The sequence below is a fragment of the Anoplophora glabripennis genome, unplaced genomic scaffold (genome assembly GCF_000390285.2).
Source record: "Anoplophora glabripennis isolate ALB-LARVAE unplaced genomic scaffold, Agla_2.0 scaffold286, whole genome shotgun sequence".
NCBI lineage: Eukaryota > Metazoa > Arthropoda > Insecta > Coleoptera > Cerambycidae > Anoplophora > Anoplophora glabripennis.
The window spans coordinates 523,043-544,535 of NW_019416433.1; the positions used below are offsets into that span (position 1 = coordinate 523,043).

The 21,493-nt window shown below is 31.3% G+C and overlaps 1 protein-coding gene across 1 annotated transcript in view; it reads right to left on the reverse strand.

Annotated features, from left to right (window-relative positions):
* The window catches only part of LOC108908879 (sperm-tail PG-rich repeat-containing protein 2-like), a 45,954-nt gene extending 25,856 nt beyond the window's left edge, over positions 1-20,098 (reverse strand). The window contains exons 1-4 of the mRNA XM_018713042.1: positions 19,996-20,098; positions 18,610-18,716; positions 12,673-12,960; positions 7,111-7,335 (exon numbers count right to left, since the gene is read on the reverse strand). Coding sequence (XP_018568558.1) covers positions 7,111-7,335; positions 12,673-12,960; positions 18,610-18,716; positions 19,996-20,098 — 723 coding nt within the window. The remainder of the gene's footprint in view (positions 1-7,110; positions 7,336-12,672; positions 12,961-18,609; positions 18,717-19,995) is intronic.
* Between the last annotated feature and the right edge of the window lie 1,395 nt (positions 20,099-21,493).

The following is a 21,493-nucleotide window of genomic DNA, read 5'->3' on the forward strand; positions in this document are numbered from 1 at the left end:
ATAACAGGCACTAGTTTAACAATAAAGCTTTGATCTGCCTAGAGTAGTATAAACTACAAAATCCACTGTAAAAAAATTGATATGAGTGAAAGCAATTAAGGTACGGAGTGACTCTATTGAGTGAAATGGTCGAGTTCATTTTCAGTAAATATTGAACATTTTAAAACTTTTACTCATTTGTGAAAATATTTGAACTAAAACTGAGTACTTTCAATCAAATATAGACCTAAAACATTGTCTCTAAAACAGATCTGTGTAGAAATCACTGTGGCAGCTAGTTTATGAGGTTAACACAATGATATTTAAAGAGAATATAAACCAAGTCCGAGTAAAAAATTGCTCAATAATAGTTAAATTTAGAGAAAAAGTCAACTCTTAATTGGTTTTACATCCTCAGAATAGACTTAAAAGTCACTCATTTTATCAAATTTTGATAATTAGCAGAAACTCGACTTTGAGTAAAACTCACTCACTTCTGTTGCAGTAGTTTCAATAATAAAATTTTAGTTCACTCAATCGGGTGTGGACAGATATATTATTGAGTAAAATTTAGTGAAATTGAGTGAAATTTTTCTTACAGTGTACGGATGATGAATATTTTCAATATTATGTAAAAAAATTAAAACAAATGTGCTATTTAAAAATATGAGGTCGAACTACAAACTACTATTTTAGAAATACATAATTGATAGGGCAAAATTGAAAAAAAAAAATGTTTCATCGAAGTCAGTGTGCCCACGGTTGAAGTTGATAATAGAGAAAACTTTTTTATTTTTCATTGAAAAATAAACACTGACAGATAAATCAGCTTGTGATAAACTTACAAATACCTATGTACTTTTATGTGAGCCAATATAGGAAACTTCTAATTAAAAAACGATTATATAAAAGCTTGATTTATTCTTTGCATTTCAATCTATTGCTGTGCTAGAAACATAAATATCTAATTCATTTCCAACATTTAATATGTACGAATATCCTTAAATGATTTTGACAAAAAATAATCACATGAAATTTCACTCACATTCCACTCAATAATACATATATCAATTTCTGTCCACATTCGATTGAGAGAAATTGTCACTATTAATACAAATAAAAGTTTGTGAGTTGAATTATTGCGACAGAACTGAGAAATTTTACTGAGATGTGAATTTCTGCCAACTATCTAGTTTGCACTTCTTCTATTTTCCACTCTTCTGAGGATTTAAGAACAATTAATTAATGGTTGACCTTTTCTCCAATATAATTTAAATTTAACTATTACACTGTAAAAAAGTCATTCAAATTTCACTCAAATCTCACTCAATTTTACTTAATAATATATCAATTTCTGTCCACACCCGATTGACTGAAATTTTCACTCTGTTAGTATGAGTATAACTGAGTGAAAGTATTGCATTCGAAATGAGTGAGTTTTACTCAAATCCGAGTTACTGCTAGCAACTGAGTGACTTTTGACTCTATTCTGAGTATATAAATCCAATTTAGAGGAGTTTTTGAAATTAATTCACTTCGCGGGGGCCTACTCCTGTCCTCGCTGAGACCCGCCAGCTGAGACCCGCCGCCGCCGGCTAGGGCCTATTCTCCTGGCGATCACGCTTTTCTGGAGCCATCTAACAGGCCCCTATCAACTGTGGTCGAGATTACAGAAGCAATATGTAAGTGGTGCCATCTTCACGGCGCCATTCAAATTACTCGAAATTAATATACATTTAAAGTCACTCAGTAACGAGGTACAAGTGCACCAAATACGAGTTTACGTGCAGAATTTATTTAGGCAGTACCTATATTTGAGTGAAAGTACTCAGTTTTAGTTTAAATATACAAATGAGTAAAATTATCAAAATGCCCAATATTGGATAGATTCACTTCGAACGATTTTTTACTGTATTGAGCAGTATTTTGCTCAGACTTGGTTTTTAATTAACTAAATATTGGGTGAAAAAAGAAATTACTCATAAATGATTCATTTCGACATACAAGATATTGAAATGAATCTGACGCCATACAGGGTGTTCAAAAAAAGATAGGTAATCTCTTGGATTTGAGTAGATCTTACACAAAGAACGTTACAGGTATACATAATGTATTTTTCTTCGGTAATATTATTAACTATTGAGATTGAGAGATAAAAATTGATTTTTCGGTATAACTGCTTTGTTTCTTATTAAATTTGGATAATTTTTTTGTAAAAATTATATTATTTGAAGGTACTTCTATCAATGCATTTAATTTGCCGATAGCTACTAACTTTGGCGGCACTGAAATAAATTCTTGGGTCTAAAGGATTCAGCCAAGCTTTTTTCAAAAATTGTTATGCCTACCCAAAAATCTCACTGAAGATGCTCATTAAGTGAAAAATGTCAGTATCTTTAAAGTGTTCATTCAAACCGATTATTTACAGTGTAACTNCAAGTGCACCAAATACGAGTTTACGTGCAGAATTTATTTAGGCAGTACCTATATTTGAGTGAAAGTACTCAGTTTTAGTTTAAATATACAAATGAGTAAAATTATCAAAATGCCCAATATTGGATAGATTCACTTCGAACGATTTTTTACTGTATTGAGCAGTATTTTGCTCAGACTTGGTTTTTAATTATCTAAATATTGAGTGAAAAAAGAAATCACTCAAAATGATTCGTTTCGACATACAAGATATTGAAATGAATCGGACGCCATCCAGGGTGTTCAAAAAAACATAGGTAATCTCTTGGATTTGAGTAGAATTTGCACAAAGAACGTTACAGGTATACATAATGTATTTTTCTTCGGTAGTATTATTAACTATTGGGATTGAGAGATAAAAATTGATTTTTCGGTATAACTGCTTTGTTTCTTATTAAATTTGGATATTTTTTTTGTAAAAATTATATTATTTGAAGGTACTATCAATGCATTTAATTTACTGATAGCTACTAACTTTGGCGGCACTGAAATAAATTCTTGGGTCAAAAGGATTCAGCCAAGCTTTTTTAAAAAATTGTTATGCCTACCCAAAAATCTCATGAAGATGCTCATTAAGTGAAAAATGTCAGTATCTTTAAAGTGTTCATTCAAACCGATTATTTACAGTGTAACTATGAATATTAACTACAGAGAGTTTTGAATCGAAATTTTACATTTTAGGAAAGGAACCTTCTTGATTAAAACACTTATTTTGTATGTCAACGTGACCTCTTCATACAAACTATGAATTTCATTAGGAACAGTCGTTTAGGATTTCAATTAATTCCCATTAAATGTACAGTCTATTTTAATTTCTACATTTTGCATAGGTAAAATAGTATTTTTATGTAAAATTAATTATCAGAATTTGTTTAGAATTAAAATATTTGTGCATATTATGCCAAATATAGAGGAAAATATTTTATGCTCTCGCTGGATCGTAAGTTTTCAACTCAATTTTTCTTTATTTGTCTCTGNGATTTTTTGATATTTTGTTTATAACACGTTTCTGAACAATATTCCGCAGATAAACTCCTAATAGTATTTTTTTCCCGAAAAAAAGCTATAATGATTGGCCTAGTAATGCATTTCGATACATATAGTTAATTAGAAACACACTATTTTTACTATTTGTCAGACAAATAAACAGGCTCTTTCATGTCTATAATGACTGGGCTATACATATAATTCAAATGTTTAGATAAAAAAGAAAAATAATCTTAAAATTATGAGAATTATTGTAACATTAAAATATTTTTATTTTAATCATTCACATAGGTTACACTTATCCAAATACAAAATAGAACAGCAAACTACATTTTGACAGCCCCAAATGTGAAAATATTAAATAAAATAGATATAAAATAAATTAGTTTCAAAATCAAGTAGGTACTTCACGAGTTGTAGAATATAAATACATTTTTCAATCAGTTTCTGGTTAAAAGCTGGGACAAAACGATTATGTTTAATCTCATTTTATCTAAAACAGCATTTATCTTTCATGAATCATTTTTTAGGTCATTCAAAACGGTACAGACATTTTGTTTCATACTGTCGCGGACAAAAAAAAGTTCCTAGCTAAAACGATTAAATAACTTCGAATGATTTTATAACAAACCATAAGTGAATTAGGTTAAACATTTTTTGCCCGCAGCTCTGTATTTTTAAACTGACTTTAATGATTGTTAAAAATAAAAAAATAAAAAATCCAAAGTATTTTTCATTTAAATTCTGCTTCGCATAAGTAGCAGTTTCTATTTTTTTATTTTCATTCGTGGTTTATATTATATCAAAATTGTAGAGACGATCTTTAATTCTTCTAAAATTTATCATCAAAACTTTACTAACACATATAGTGGAGCTACTTTTTTCCTATTCCATGAGCACGAGGCACAGATAGAGGCTATAATTAGCCACTTTGCCTTCCGACAATTAATTTGAACGGCGGGAGCATGTCCACATTATTAATTTCGATATGTGGGCGCTAGAATTATATTTTCCTTTACTTAATTCGAATGCAAACAACTCTGAGAATGCGACTTCGGCTTGGGGTGTTTTAATTAGGATAAATTATGATATATTTCACGAATCCACCCAGTAAACGCGCTGGTAATTGCCTCAAAAACAGAAGAGATGCACACGAATTAACATTCCTTGGTGTGCTGGTTAATGTCCTGCAGCCAATCCGGAAATTCCACAGACTATTCCATCGACCGATAAATCGATAACAACAATTTTTCTTTATTTTTCTTATATCTAAATGACATGTTTTATAAAGCTTGATTGATAGACTTGACATTGATAATTAGGCAAATTATCAGATCTGATTGGGTACCTTGAAAACATTTATTTTCAAATCTAAAAAGATTACATGGAACTAATAACAGACGATATCCATAATAAATAATTTTGTTCCAAGTCTCGTGAGCAAAAGGATGAAAGCATTTACACTGTAAAAAAATTTCACTCAATTTTACTTAATAATGTATCAATTTCTGTCCACACCCGATTGAGTGAAATTTTCACTCTCTTAGTATGAGTACTACTAAAACTTTATGTGTGAAACTATTACAACAGAAGTGAGCGAATTTTACTCACAAGAACATTTGTCCAGTACTACACGCCATACACCACGCCACGAGATAACCTAATGAGGGCGATGGGAATAGACAAAGACAACGCACGACAACCATAAAATGTGGTGGGGTCAATCAATAATGACGACATTTACTCCGATTTAGCTACAAGTGCACCAAATACGAGTTTATCTCCAGAATTTATTTAACGGGTATCTATATTTGAGTGAAAGTATTCAGTTTTAGTTCAAATAGTATCACAAATGTGTAAAATTATCAGAATGCTCAATATTGGGTGAAAATGTACTTCATGATTTCACTCCGTTGCATTATTGCTTTCAGTCACGATTTTTTTACATTGTATGCAACCTGAGTGTTGAAATGCGAATATTTCGGAACCGGTCAATTTCTAAGACTAATGACAAGTACACCATTTTCCTGCAAAAATGAGGTAGGTTTAAGAGTTTTCAATAAAAAAAAAAACGATAATGTTACGAGTAACAAAGTTATGCGCACATTTACTTCTAAACATGAGTTATGTGGCACCCTTTAGAAGATTAATTGAAATAGATAGAATGATAACAGATTATGAATTCTCGTAACCAACAACTTCTGTAATGACTGGGAAAAATTATTAAATTCCAACTTTGACACCCTGTATCATTTTTATTATCGACATTTTATTAAAGCTTGCCAACTCCAATCGTAATATTTTGATGTAAAAAATGTAGTAAGTATGCCTCCATGGACTATTACTTACGGATCGCCCTATATATAGTATCTAACTATACAAGTTTGCTTTGGATATTACGTCATATACAACGATTTGAATATGGTGATGATGAATAAGATAAATTAAAGGCACAGATTTAGGGAAACTGACTTTTTTTGAGAAGTACTTCTAAGTCTCTGAAATTTTCTCAAAAATTCTTGCACTTCCCCGTAAGAGCATGGTAAATTGAAAAATTACATACAGGGTGTATCTAAATACCACCGAAAGAATGTAAGGGCGATTCTCTGCTGAAAATAAAAAGGAGTTTTTGGTATAAAGTATTTTGAAAAAAGTTGCACCCTCCAAAAATTAAAAAAAATGTTTTTTTTATTTTCCATGTATATCAAGCTAAAGAAATCAAACGTACTGAACATTATCTATCAAAAAAACTACACTTTTTAAAATTTTTTCAACCCTGAAGTATTTTTGTAAGGGGTTGAAATAATCAACTCCTATGACATTTGTTCTTATAAAATTTTTTCCTTTTAAAAAATATGTCTAAGAAGCCCTATTCATTTACCTACTAACTTTTTAACCTCTTCAAGTTTTTTCGAAAAATTAAGGATTTATTAGAAAAAAAATAAATGTATTACAATGCATTTTTAAAAAGATGAGCTGTTTAACACGAGTGTATTTTAAGAAATGATTAAATAATGTGTTGATCGCGGCCTATCTTCTTCAAATTTATTGTTTTGGATTCCATTGCAAAGAACGGGCCACTAGATCGTTCGACAAAAAATTGAAAAGGTATAGTTTTTTGACAGATAATGTTCACCAAGTTTGGTTTCTTTAGCTTTATACACATGGAAGATAAAAAAAAACTTTTTTTTAATTTTTAGATGGGCATACCTTTTCAGGGGAGAGTTTTTCCAAAAAATTGTATACCAATGACCCCTATTAATTTTCATCAGAGAATCGCCCTTACATTTTTTCGGTGTTATTTAGATACACCCTGTATATGAAAAAGTTCTACATCGAAAACCCCACTTCAAAATTTTACAAGACTGGAGAATATCAATGAAGCAATCCCTTGGTATAATATAAAAGTAATTTTAATCACAGTCGGAAAAAATTGGATGGATAAATGGTTACCAATTTTCATATTTTGACCAAAATTATATGAACAGTACGTCTGTATTAGATATGTTTGTGAAGAATTATTAGGTAATACATATTTTTTTAAGTTCAACTTTGACAGCTCAAATATCCTATTATTTTCGTTCAAAGAATCTAAGGTTAATAGTATGACCTACTTTTTGTAACACCCTGTATAATTCGTTAACCGATTCAAAATTCTATCCATTTACTTACCTCTTTGAGATATTTCAATTCCTGGGCTTCTAGATATCTCGGCACGAAAGAGAATCGGCGCGCCATCTCGCGGACTTCATCTTCTTCTGCGCGTTTCCGATACTTAGGCAACTCCACGTCGTAAGCCGCCGGGCCGGGACCCGGGACGGTTTCATAAAAAGGACGCTTCCCTGTTCTGCTTGACCATTTGCACCCCTTGTCTGAATGGGAAACTATGTCGCAGGGCTGTAACCCAGAAAATATAATGTTTTGATCCCCTTCATTGATAAAAGATGGCGGTAATAATGGGATTATTTAAAATTATAAAGGAATAGGTGCTAGTAGTAAAAAAATATCGCCTAAAAGATTTAAAATATTGAATCAGTAAAAATAACTGAAAATTTAGTGAAATGAAGATTTGCATATACAATTTGTGAATAAATAATGATCATGTTCTGTTAATTTTTTTCCAAATGTATAAAGTGCATAATGCTTTTCAAGACAAACGATTCCTGTAATATATTGGATATCTTCATTATATGAAAAATGAGAAATGAAAATTTGCTTCAAGGTTATTCAAAATGCACTATCATTATTTTAAGCGGTGATAGAACTTACTTAGAATGAAAATTAAGGGCACTTTGATACGTAAACTAGTTCCGGAATATAAAATTTAGGGAATTATGACCTTCTGAAGAGGGGGAGTGAACAGCACTTTTTCAGCTTTCAGCTTTGGAGTGTCAAGATTAAATTTTCAGAACGTTTTAAGGATACTCTACCATTAAATTTAGTAAAATGAAAAAATATCAAGTTTTCGGGTTAGTTAGCGGAATAATATAATTTTTTGAAAAGTTTTTCATTTAAATTCAATATTATCGGCAGACTCAATACTAGAATTTACCCAAATTAAATATTGAGTATATTGTTCGAAACAAATAACCTTTTTACTTTCTAGTAATTTTGTATATTCATTTGCAATTTTTGATCATTTTTAGTTGCAAATATTACTATTTTCAGTAATCGCAATAGTATATAATAGTAATAACTTTTCGCTAGTGAACCCTATCAGAAAAGTTTCATATTCAAACTCATTTTTCTCCGAATAACTGGACAAAAATGTTTTGAGCAAAATTTCTAATATTTTAAATGACAAATTAGACGGTAACCTTGGATTTGAACCTAAAGCGGATTAGATATCCAGAATTGCCTTTCATCAATTTTTTTTATATTACTAAAATCTACTCTTATATTCCGAAATGGTCATACTAACAATTCCAGTCAAATTAATTTGTTAGAATCTATTACTTTTATTTCCATTATTTCTTTATGAAAAATTAATTTCACCTTCAAACGACTTTCAAGGAAATTCTGGAAAAATTCTTTAATCTCAAATTGGCGTTCTATCGTTTAGGTACTGGCATAAAATAGCGTATTTCTTTGCTACTAAACTACTAAACCTACTAAACCTTAGTTTGATCCTGCAACTTGTGGTGAAAGTCAAATCCAAGGTCAAAAGTATAGCAGACTATCGGTGAGAAAATTTGTTGTAAACCAAGTAAATTATTTCCACAGTCTTCCTCAGTACCTATTTATCCTCTCTCGTTTTTTTCATAGGTATTTGCAAAAACTATTCGTTACTTACTTGCTTTAATTTCATTTTTAAATTTTAAATAGATTTTTTATTCTTGTATTTATTTCTATCTTTCCTGAAATCCCAGTTTGCCTTAAGGGGAGAAACAACATTAGGACGTTGATTTTCAGCCGTTTCTAATGCATTTTTTTGAATGCATTAGAATTTGATCAAACTTTGACATTATTTTATCAATATTTTGAATTGCATTTACAATTTTTCCATTTTCAAGTCATTTGTGTTGAAAATGCCGAAGTTATGGACTGTTGTCCACCGAAGGTCGTGGTCCGAGTTGATTGTTCCTGGAAAATGTGGAGGTCGCAATTTTGATGTGAAAGCAAAATGGTTGTTTTTCTGCGTTACTAACATGTTTTCTAAGAATATGAACCTCATTGTGGGTTAAAATTGTGAAAATTGAAGTTTTGACACGTGTTTGAAAAAATTAATCGATTTTCACCATTCCTTTTTTACTTATATTAAATAAAAAACATCCTTAATATTATGATATCATCCCAATAGTTGGTTCATGTTCTTTATTCTTTGCACATTTTCGAAAGTAGGTTATTACAGCGTTTCAGAGATATTTTGGAAAATATTAAGTTTTTTCAAACTTTAAGGGCCCGCGTACTCAAAATTGTTTTCAGACACTCTTGATAGGACTTTTCTTTATTTTGACACACGAATTCAAATTTTGAGTGTGGTCAATTATTCCTAAATCATTGTATAACATTTTTGGATTTGTCATACCATGTACAGGGTGCCCCAAAGTTCGCGTAACAGACAAACGAAAAACGACAGTAAAAATCTGTTTCGATGACGTGAATAGGGACTAGCTAAGGTCCATTTTGCACTTGAAAACCATTTTTTTCAAAATTCGGAAAATAAAAACATGACGTCTACAACTTTTTTCCACGAACATACCCATTTTTATAATAACTAAAATTATCTATTTTTTATGAACATTTTTTATGCAGAATTTTTTTCTCTTTCTTTGTTTTCTCCTTAAAAAGTTACAATAACAAACATTATACAAAAATGTATTCTATTGTATTGGAACTAGTCATGACTTAATCAACATTACTGTGAAAAACTAATCGCTGCAACTCCTGTCACAAATTTGTTTACATATCAGTTGATATGTTCTTAAAAAAGGTCACTCCACGAAGAAAAATAGAACAATACACATAATGATGGTTAAATAGGATAACCAAATATAGAAAATATTAAATAATTTTAATTGTAACTAATAAATATAACAATAATAACAAAACACAAAACAAAATATAAAATTATGAATATTATTGAAAATTTTCAATATGCATGCCTCCTACTTCTAAGCGTTTATCCAATATTTTCCTAACTTCCCTTGTAGCTTTAAACAACGTTTCTCTTGAAAGATTCTCACAAACAAGTCGAATATTTTGCTTTAAATGCTCCAAACTTCTCGTGGGTGTCTTATATACTTGATTTTTACCATAAAAAATAGTCTAGGGGCTTTAAGTCTGGAGATTCTGAAACCCATTCTACAGGACGAGTAATTCCAATTTACTTAGTTCCTCTTGCAAAAAGTGTAAATAGCTATTACCGTTCAATACATTTTCATAAAGGTATGGGCCAATTAAATGCATTTCAATAATGCCACATTAAACATTTATTCCATAATACTCGGCATGTATGTCAGATAAGTGCTCCAAGTTATTTAGCCTATATAGTCCAAGCATTCTGTCACGGATTAATGTTAAATTTGCAGAAATTATTACCTGGACAAAAAAAATATGACCGTATAGAAAATTAAATTTTAAATTGAGTTTCTTGTTCTTTAAACTCGATCCNAGTTGATATGTTCTTAAAAAAGGTCACTCCACGAAGAAAAATAGAACAATACACATAATGATGGTTAAATAGGATAACCAAATATAGAAAATATTAAATAATTTTAATTGTAACTAATAAATATAACAATAATAACAAAACACAAAACAAAATATAAAATTATGAATATTATTGAAAATTTTCAATATGCATGCCTCCTACTTCTAAGCGTTTTTCCAATCTTTTCCTAACTTCCCTTGTAGCTTTAAACAACGTTTCTCTTGAAAGATTCTCACAAACAAGTTGAATCTTTTGCTTTAAATGCTCCAAACTTCTCGTGGGTGTCTTATATACTTGATTTTTACCATAAAAAATAGTCTAGGGGCTTTAAGTCTGGAGATTCTGAAACCCATTCTGCAGGCCGAGTAATTCCTTAGTTCCTCCTGCAAAAACTGTAAATAGCTATTACCGTTCAATACATTTTCATAAAGGTATGGGCCAATTAAATGCTTTTCAATAATGCCACATTAAACATTTATTCCATAATACTCGGCATGTATGTCAGATAAGTGCTCCAAGTTATTTAGCCTATAGTCATGGTAACCATTGGACCTCAAAATTCTTTGCACAGAGCTTCTTTTTAAATTTAATGCAAAAGTGGCCTGTCGTATAGAATTTCTAGGAGTTTCCTCAAAATATTTTAATACCCCAACTACGGTAATATCGTCACACACTGATTTTAAAATTTCTTTCCCTTTTCTTGATGAAAATGCATTTTCGTTAGCATGCAAAATATTTTTGGGTTAATAGCTTGACGCTCTCGATATCTCTCATGATATAAGTTAGCAGCTCTTCTGGCATTTCTTTGACATTCACCAAAAATTAAAATCATGTCAAGTTTTTCATTGTTTGTGAACATTTTTTAATTTTTAGCAACCACTTACTAGTTTGTTTATCATTCAACAAATAGCGTTTAACAGAAACTAATATGTAAACAGTCATTGTTTTCACAGCAATATACAGGGTGGTCCGAACTTTATGCAGGAAACTTCGAGGGTAGATAGATCTCTTTAAAATAATATGTGTTTGCGTTATAAATATAGGTCTGGAACGGCCCCGTTTTAGAGATACAGGGTGTTGAGGTTTTAAAAAAAATTGATTTTTTGTTTATATCGCACACTACCTCCCAGGTGGTGTAGAAAGGAGTGTAAATAATTTTGTTGGTGTGCTTTCAAATTGCACTTACTTTTAAACATAAACAAATATTCTTGTAATATTTTCGTTAGAAGCGTCTGCCACAAGGGGATTGTATTGGTTTGAATAACTTGAGAACGGCGAATCTTAGGGAAAAAATTAAAGTCACCTTTTTTACGTGTTTTGTGCATTAAAATACAAATCAGTTACAATGACATGTAAAAAATGCAGTGGCGTAGGTTTTTTTTGTAGAAAAGGGGGTGACCCCTGTCCAGTTGTACTCCACTGGTTGAATCTTTAAAGCTCATATTTAAGGGCTACTATCATACATTATATGTACCAAATTTTATTGAGGTCGGTTAATAGATTCCGGAGATATAAACAAAAAATCAACTTTTTTTTGACAAATTCAACACCCTGTATCTCTAAAACGGTGCCGTTCCAGACCTATGTTTATAAGGCAAACACATATTATTTTAAGGAGATCTATCTGCCCTCGAAGTTTCCTGCATAAAGTTCGGACCACCCTGTAGATTACATCATGACTACCTAATTCCAATACGGTAGGATACATGTTTGTATAATGTTTATTATTGTAACTTAAGAAGAGATAGACAAAAATTTCTGCACAAAAAATTTTCATATAAAATAGATAATTTTAGTTATCTTAAAAAATGGGTATGTTCGTGGAAAAAAAAGTTTATGACGTAATTTCTTTTATTTTCCGAATTTTGAAAAAATGTTTTTCAAGTGCGAAACGGACCTTAGCGAACCCCGATTCACGTCTTCTAAACAGATTTTTACTGTCGTTTGTCTGTTATGGGCCCGAGAGGCGAACTTTGGTGCACCCTGTACATAGCACTTAATTGTATGTTTTATTATATTTATAAGTCAACCACTGGGTAATCAAAATCGCTTATTTAATAAATAAAATTAGTCATACTTACCACTTGATAATATGCTGGACCAAGAGTCAAATCTAGTTCTTTCGGTGGAATTTTAATCAAACTCTCGTTTCTAGTCAGATTGTACCCATAGGAATCAATAGGCATCGAAGGAGCAGAACCTTTGACCGAAAAGGGAATACGACATACATACAATTTCTTAGGTCGTACACCGCAAGGTATGGTTCTTTTACATTTGATTTCAATTTTTGAATCATAATCTCCAGGACTAGGAGTATCAGATTCCTTTGTAACAAATCTAGGAGCCCTGTTCCTAGGAGTAGATCCACCCTGGTTAATGAATTAAATAAATTATTACATTGTGAAAAAAACTAGGTAACTTCAAATTCCCAAAGGTAATAAAATATTTGTAGGTATTTGTATGTCATAAATTAGAATCTGTAAGTATCCCATAAAGGAGATATCTAATAAGAAAAATCGATAATTCGTGACGTTAGCCCCGCATTTTATAACTTGGTTGATTTAATTGCCAAATAATTAAAAATGCTTAATACATTTTTATAACGATAGATCTAAAAATTTTGAACTTAATATAGTTCGTATTCCAAGCCACGAGCTCAACTTTACCAACCAAAGTAGAAACCCATTTCCGCCGAAGTTCTTTACGAAGTTCCCAGCCGCCCATAAACACCAGATCCGCAGCAGACGACACCGTCAGAAGTAACGCGCACCAAAGTTAAAAAAAATCACCCTAGTTTCGGATATCAAAAAATTAAAAAAGCGAAATTCGAACTGTTGAACCACAATATAGAATACATGTACGACATAACATTTCTTATTTGAATTCTGTGCAAACAAACAGCATACATATAGGTATACTCATATATTGTTACTAGCAGAATTTCAATAAATCCATTTTTTATCATTCAGAACATAAGCAATTATTTTTTTCCCAAAGTTTGCCATCACAGTGCTTCCGACCTAAACCTCAGTTCTAATGCCCTATTCACACAGGCATTGTCCAGTCCTGCGGTCAAGATCGCAAGAGATACATCAACCTCCTAGAGGCTTCCCAAATTCATAGATACTCACAGAAGATCTACACAAGCTCCAAGAAGCTTCCAAATTTCGAGAAGACCTCAAAAATAGTGCTAGGCGAGGCAAAGCCTAAAAGACAGTGAGTAACCATATATCCCAAAACCATATTTAGTGCATTTAGGCTCAGTTGAAAACCTCCAGAAACCATGCCATTTCGAGGATGTATAAAAGCAGAAAAAGGCACAATAAATTAGTCCGTCGCCCACATTTCCAGGAACTTATCTCGCCTCCGATACAGGACAATCGGCCAGTGCAACGTCCACACCCCCAAGTGTCCGTTGAGTTTGGCGTAATGAGGGAGACGTCCGAACACCCCGTTTGCCTCTTTGCCGGCGAGCAGGAGAGAGAGTCCTAGTACCGCAGGCAACACACGAGCAGCTCGATAAAAGTGACAGGCGACAATAGTTTCAATTTCTGCACATACTCTATATATTATACCGACTGTTACAAATTCGATTCTCACTACAGGAATCTCGAAAACGATAAGAGATACGAACTAGCATCAATCGGGGCAAAGTTGCGTAATCAGAGGAACAACATTATGCCTCTAAAAAATTTTAGAAATCCGTTTTTGTTTCATTTCAGTCTTATTTGAGACGGTATTAAAAAAAGAAGAATACTTTCTCATGGCAACTTTTTGGCTTCTATCGAATGGCATAATCAATTTTTATATATAAAATTTTAATATATTGATTTCGTCTTTCTAGAACCATTATCAACTTTATTTTTTTAAATACAGCTCAGGCAATACAGTATTGGGGGTCATGAAAGCTTGCAAAAAATGTTATAAAATTTCCAGGGCCGTATTTAAAAAATGAAGTTGATGATGGTTCTGGAAAGACGAAACGTTTAAAAATTGATTATGCCATTGGATTGAAGGCAAAACGTGGCTACGAGGAAGTGTTCTTCTTTTTTCAATATCACCTCAAACAAGGCTGAGATGAAACAAAAACGGACTTCCAAAATTTCGAATTTGTAATAGCCTGTTTGCAGAAAGTGTCTCCAATTTCACTGTTCATTTACAATCTCAGAAATTAAGTCTGTTAAATGAAGAAAAGCATAGATCCGGAGACTGTATATTTACTGATTACAAGTGAATTCCAAGGGTTATTAAGCAATATTACTGCAGGAGGATAATATAGAACTATCCGTAAGTATATGAGACTGTAGTTATACTAATAGTTGCATATAATATGAAACTATTATAATGAAAATACTAATGGCACTAACGAGTAATTTTCAAATTTTAGTTTCGGGTTCACAAGTACTCACAAATGACTTAGTAATAAGTAAACAAGTTTCGAATTTCAACATATGCGGGACTTCAAGAAGATGGCCTCCGTACAATTATCTCTATATTATTATCTTTCTTAATGTGCGGCTTACTGTTTTTAATTTTTAGCTGACAAATAATTTATGAATTACTGATAAATTTATTTTAAACACGATAATGGCGGGGCTAACTTCATGGATCCTAAAATGCATAGTTTAGTATTCTATCAACCATAAAATTCAATGTGGTTAGATATACCATATTAATATTGTACTTACGACGTACCCCAAATTGCATAAACCAAACCAGACGATAGAACTCTTTCAAAATATGAAAAAACTTCTTATAAACATTGATGGAGAGAGATATGCTTAGTTTCCGAGATACCTATTGTTTAAGTTGAAACTGAAACTATGTTTTTTTAATAAACTGTTATTCAAACCGCCTAACGATTAACTTGTACACAGCAATTTCAACTTTTATCATGTAAGACTGTGGTCTGATGTAAAATTTTGCGTCATATTTATCTGTTTTTGATATGGTACATTAACCAGAACTTTAAAATTGGACCTTTATAATGCGAAGCCTCTTGCAGACATAGAAGTGATTCAAGCGATACTAGTCGTTTAGATGAGGAAAACAAAATTCGATTAAGTAATTAGAAGTTATCAGTAAAATTGGGATATTGTCAATAACAATACATATTTAATGCGTGATTTCGAGGATTGAGAATACTGATGCAGTCAGTACTAAGTAAATATACGGATTTTCTGATATAGTCCCAATATCGAAACAACCAATTTGTATCAAGTTACCTTGTTATAATTTTTCTTCCTATAAACAAGGATTCGACTTTCAAGAAACTCCCTCACTTATAAAGATATAAATATGAGGTTATTTTGTACCTAAGACGTAGAAGTCGTTTAAAAAGACTTCTGTTTCTTTGTCATATTTTCATTATTAGAAGAGATTTTCAACACTGAGAATGTTTTTAGAAAAGTCACTTTATTTACTGTAAATACTTTATTTAGCCGAGTATTTGGGAGTATTATATTCACTTTTGTTAAATTTGCAACAAAATTAAATATTCTTTACAATATACCAACACATATGGAGTGTTGTGTCTGTGAGGTTAGATTTCTTTTGCATATCTACAGGGTGCCACAAAATAATTGTTCCTAATTTTCAAAAATGATAAGAGGCCACTTAAATAAACGTTTCTTTAATTAACAAACAAGTGTCCGAAAATTTCTCGGTGTCAAGATAAGGAAATCTTTAAAAATAATCTGAATTACCACAGGAAAAAGTAGTAACTTATAAAAGTTGTTCGAAGTTCCGACCACCATTTTCGATACACAAGTTGTAACTATGTGTATACACTGCCGAATTCTTTGACTAACACTGCGGACTAACACTCCTTCTGTATTAACAAGTGTCTCATAAAGCAGTGATTTAATATGACTCCAAACACAAAAATCAACTGGAGTCATATCTGGTGGACGTGCAGGCCGAAATCGGCCAGCCTCTTCCGATATATCCATTTGGAAATTGTACATTTAGATAATTTCGGTAATTTAATACAAAGTGTGCTGGTGCACCATCATGCTAGAAAACAACATTTCTTCGAATATTAAGAGGGACATCCAGGCAGTAAATATAGTCCCACTACATAATTGTGAACAATCCCAGCCCAGATATTAACAGAAAACTTTCCTTGATGATGTAAACTGTGAAAGGCGTGAGGATTTTCTTCGCTCCAAATGTGACCATTGTGTGTAATTTTATTCAAGTACCATTCGTAAAATTGTTCGGATAATCAGCTGGAATTAACTATTGCACATTTTGAATGTGACACGGATGCTTCTGATATTCCTTTAAAATACTCCATACAGATGTGTAACGTGTATCCATCGCATGGGTAATGGCACCAGTGCTTGGATTCGGGTGATTTTCAAATTGTTGCAAAACTTGGTCCTCAAAGTCAACATTTCAGACAGTACGATTGGCTCCAGAATCTATTTTCTTTACTTGGAATTCAGCAGTATCTCGAATACACTGGTGCAATCTTGAAAATGACGCTGAGGATGCTGCTCTGCATTTTTTTTATTCAATATTTGTAAAATGATGCATTTTCAATCAAGCACTAATTTATCTAATAAAGATTAATTTGTGACATGTAAAATGACAACTACGAAAGTAGTTGTTGTTTTTCAAATGTTGGTGTAATTCAACTTGTACTTTCCCGGTTCATTTTATCTCGGTACGGAAGTATTTCTGGACACTAGTTTATACAAATGTTTATTTAAGTGCCCTCTATCTTTTCTGAAAACTAAGAATAGTTATTCTGTGATACCCTGTAGATTTCTCGTATTGAGAAACATTATTTGACTTTAATTTGACATTATTTTGATAGAAAAAAATTGAATTTATTTGATTTAGTTCAATATCCTTATAAAAGTGTAAAAATATGAGAGCTAGTAAAAAAATTTGTAATTTTTTAAATGAACACTATATATTTTGGAAATTCAATATTTTCCTATCTATGCTTATGGGAACTTTTTATTTTGAAGAATTCTGTCACCTGGTAAAATTTGTAATACACAATTCCTGACGCTGTAGACTTAAAATAAAATTAAGTTTTCAATAATTATATTAATGTGGATCTACAGTATGTTAAATATATACAACAATAACCAAATATATATCTATTTATTTATACCCTTTTATTTTAACATTTACTTTTACAGAATTTTATAACGAATAACATTTAATACTAAAATTCTGTGAATTATCACAAATAGTCAATATTAGTTCGGGTTTGAAAAAATTTGCAATCTGTAAATACTAAAAATGATTTCAAAACAAGTGTCTCATCAATAACCTTATCACTAATCAGACAAGATTAACAGAAAGACGGTGCTAGGAAATGATAAATCTGTTTTGATAAGGTATTTAATTGGGGGTACAAGTTTCAAAAACAAATTTAGTGATCAAATTTGCATAACAAGTTTTACATAATTTTCTTTGCCTGAAAAGTTTTGTACTTTCTCAACAACATTATAATTATTTTTTCAAACCTGAGAACTTGATTCCCAAAATTTAAAAAAATATTTTATGTCTCATACTTGTATAGGTAATTTTGATTAATTAGTGGACTTTCAATTTTTCATGCCAGAATCATCATAACCTACATTTTCAGAAAGTGTCGAGTTATTGTCTGTAGTTATTTACTTCTGGCATAGTTTTCGTTTCCTTCTTAATATTTTGGATATTTTGCCACCTGCAAATAAATTTAAAAATTAGCGAAATAAACCTGTGCAAAAAGAATCAGACAAAGGTTATTTTCATAAAAGTAGTTATGCCTAACCAAAAAGTCTCACAATGAAAAAAGCAGTTAAATACAAAATACCAAAAATAAGTAGGTTATATGGCGCACTTTAAAAAATGTTATGTTTTCGACTTCTGAACTTATTCTGATTTTTCGGTTTGTTTACTTTTAACAGTTTTTTGAAGCAAGGATTTATTTCAGTAATTTTTAAATTTATTTGCAGGCGGCAAAATAACCAAATGATAAAGAAAAATATATGTAGAGTTAATATGTCATTTACCTTAACAGATCCAATGGATCCCGGTATGTCATAGAAGGCCTCGCAAAGTTTCTTTTGGTAAAACTTTGGAACTTTTTCTTCGCTACTTAGAAACGGCACAACATTAACTAGAAACAAACAGTATTAATTGATATTCTAAGTAACAAATCTAATGAAATTAAAACTTCATTAAGCAGCTATTACAGTCTATTTTAATCCTTTTCAAATATCCTCTTATTTATTTATTTAACAAACACAAACTCAACAAAATTTTTATTCCATTTATAGATTTAGAAACGCCAAACAATGGTAGTATAAATACAGACACACTAGTATTTTTTACATAAAAAACGTCACACTCACAGAAGGATCACCTACACGAGCATACTTTTGTACACAGGGTGGGCCATTAGTGTGTGAAAGTAAAATAACTCCCTTGTTACTCATAATACAGAAAATAGTTTACATGAAAGTTATACAGAATCAAGAAAATTAATCTACAAAATTAATTTGATACTTACAGGGTGATGAGTAAAAACGGGACACGTCAAATATTACATTTTTTTAAATGGAACACCTTGTATATTTTTAAACATGTGGATTTCCGAGAAAATGCTATATATGCCAATATAACCAGTTTATCATTTTAATGCGAGGTTGCCAAGTTATGTAGAAAATTCTTCGAATTTTGGAAAAAAACATGACCTCGAAGAAGTTGTATTAACTTTCAACTACTAACACTTGGAGCAAAAATATTTGACGGAGTTATAGGCAAATGTTAGGCAAAGACTCCTATATTAGCTAATATCGATATTTTATACAGGGAATTTTTTATAATACGATCATTTTTAGAAAGTTTAAACTTTATTTTCTAAAATTTTTCAAATGGAAACACCCTGTTTTTATTATTCTATTTTATTCACATATCGGTCCACAACACAATTTAATTAAAATTAGTCGGTGATCAAGGCAGACAAAAGGTTTGCAAAAATTGGTATAAATGACACGAAACTGGCAATCAGGTTGATGCTAATAATTTACATGCTCAGCCATGATGCAAATTAAATTTGAAACTGATGAAATTTTCGGTGTTTATTTATACATATAGGTACTATGTTTTAGCGGCTATAGTTTATCATGCATTACATATTCAAAAAGTTTATCAATTATGTTGATAATTCTGTACGTCTGCCTTATCATTTCTAAGACTTTTATGATTTTGACGCCTCTTAGAACTGAGTCAAATATTTTTGACCTATTTCGGATGAAATATAACAACAAACCTAGTACGAATGCTATATCAACGACAGTCACTATACAATCTCAGCAGTTCTTATAAATTATATACCCAGATTAGTAAAAAGATTTTGGTAATGTCTATCTCTATCAGCTAGTAGCTTTCCTTACCTCTCTTGTCGCGATCTTCCGTGAGGAAATACGTTGCAGGACCCACATCTGGAGTGGTCTGGCAAGAGCCCAACTCAGTAACTCTTGGAGCTCGGTTGTACATTTCGAATAAATTTTGTATTGAAAAAATATGTCAGTTGTGACATTTTATTACTGATTATTTGACAATGTAATTATGTTTGTCATCATTTTTTCTCCAACCATCACAAAACTATGACATTTTTTGACTGTCAGAAGTCTCTAAAGTTGACATTTTCCTCACTAAGAAAAAATGGTATCTTAGCAACAAAAATATTAACTTTTAATCCTAGAAGCTAAAGCAGATCAAGTCTTAATTTATAAAAGTTTATTCAGCAATATTTACAATAATTTTTGTTTATCCGTATTGATATTAAATATACAGTTCTAACAAGTGTTCAAATTGTATAAACCACTGAAACTGCCACTACCCTCGTTCTTGGAGCAATTTTCAAAGTACATAGTTCAACACGTTTTCATTATTAGTTATATTATTTTCAGATATTGATAAATCAGAAATGACAGTGGTGCTTGTTTTATCATTACAACTATCAACTTTCAGTATTCTTTTTGCAATATTTTCTTTATTCAAAAGTGTCTTCAATGTAGCCTTAAGCCTCAGTGCTCGATCTCCATCCTCAGTGTCTCTTAAGACAAGTGAGATTACCACCGCTGTCAACTAAAAGGGTAGCAGATGTTCGTCGTAATGCGTACTTCTTTCCTATTCTCCACCTTCAAAAATTTTGTCACTTCTTGAGAACCGGCAAGGATTTTATGAATACCGACCACCATTCGATGACACTTTCCACTAACATATCTGAGAAATAATCGACGTTCTACCAATCCAGGTGGACGTAAAGCAACATTTTCGATAACAACTTAAATAACTGTCTCCCAGCACAGTAAAAGAATGTGGTCTCTTAGCTTTGGTATTGTGAATTTTTATAATTACTCATAAGGTGGATTTCATATCTTCAACATTATCAATTATTAAATTAACTCATTCATCAGAATGGCGTGCGCCTGCAACCCCAATATTATATATTTTCTCGCCACGAAAGTAACATTTTTAATCCTAATATAACATTATACTACTTTTTACCCACTCTCATTTTTTCTAAATTTCAAGTTCAGTCCATTGAGTATAACAAAACTAGATTTTTCTACAGTTCTAAAATCAATATTAATTAAATCCAAAATTAATTAAATAAAACAAAAATTGCCTTTATACAATTTGTTGAATCTAGTGTAAAGTACTACTGTATGTCGAAACACATTGCAAATCTTGTTCAAAAGTAAAAAAATAAAATAAATGAGGAAATACCAAAACGATTAAAATCCGACATTATAATATTTTTCTAAATAAGTAACTATATTATATTCTATTTCTGGGTAGACGTTTTATCAAACCCGATAAACATCTCTAATACAGTATACACTATAAAAGGCGATCAACAAATGATTTGAAGCCAGTCATCAA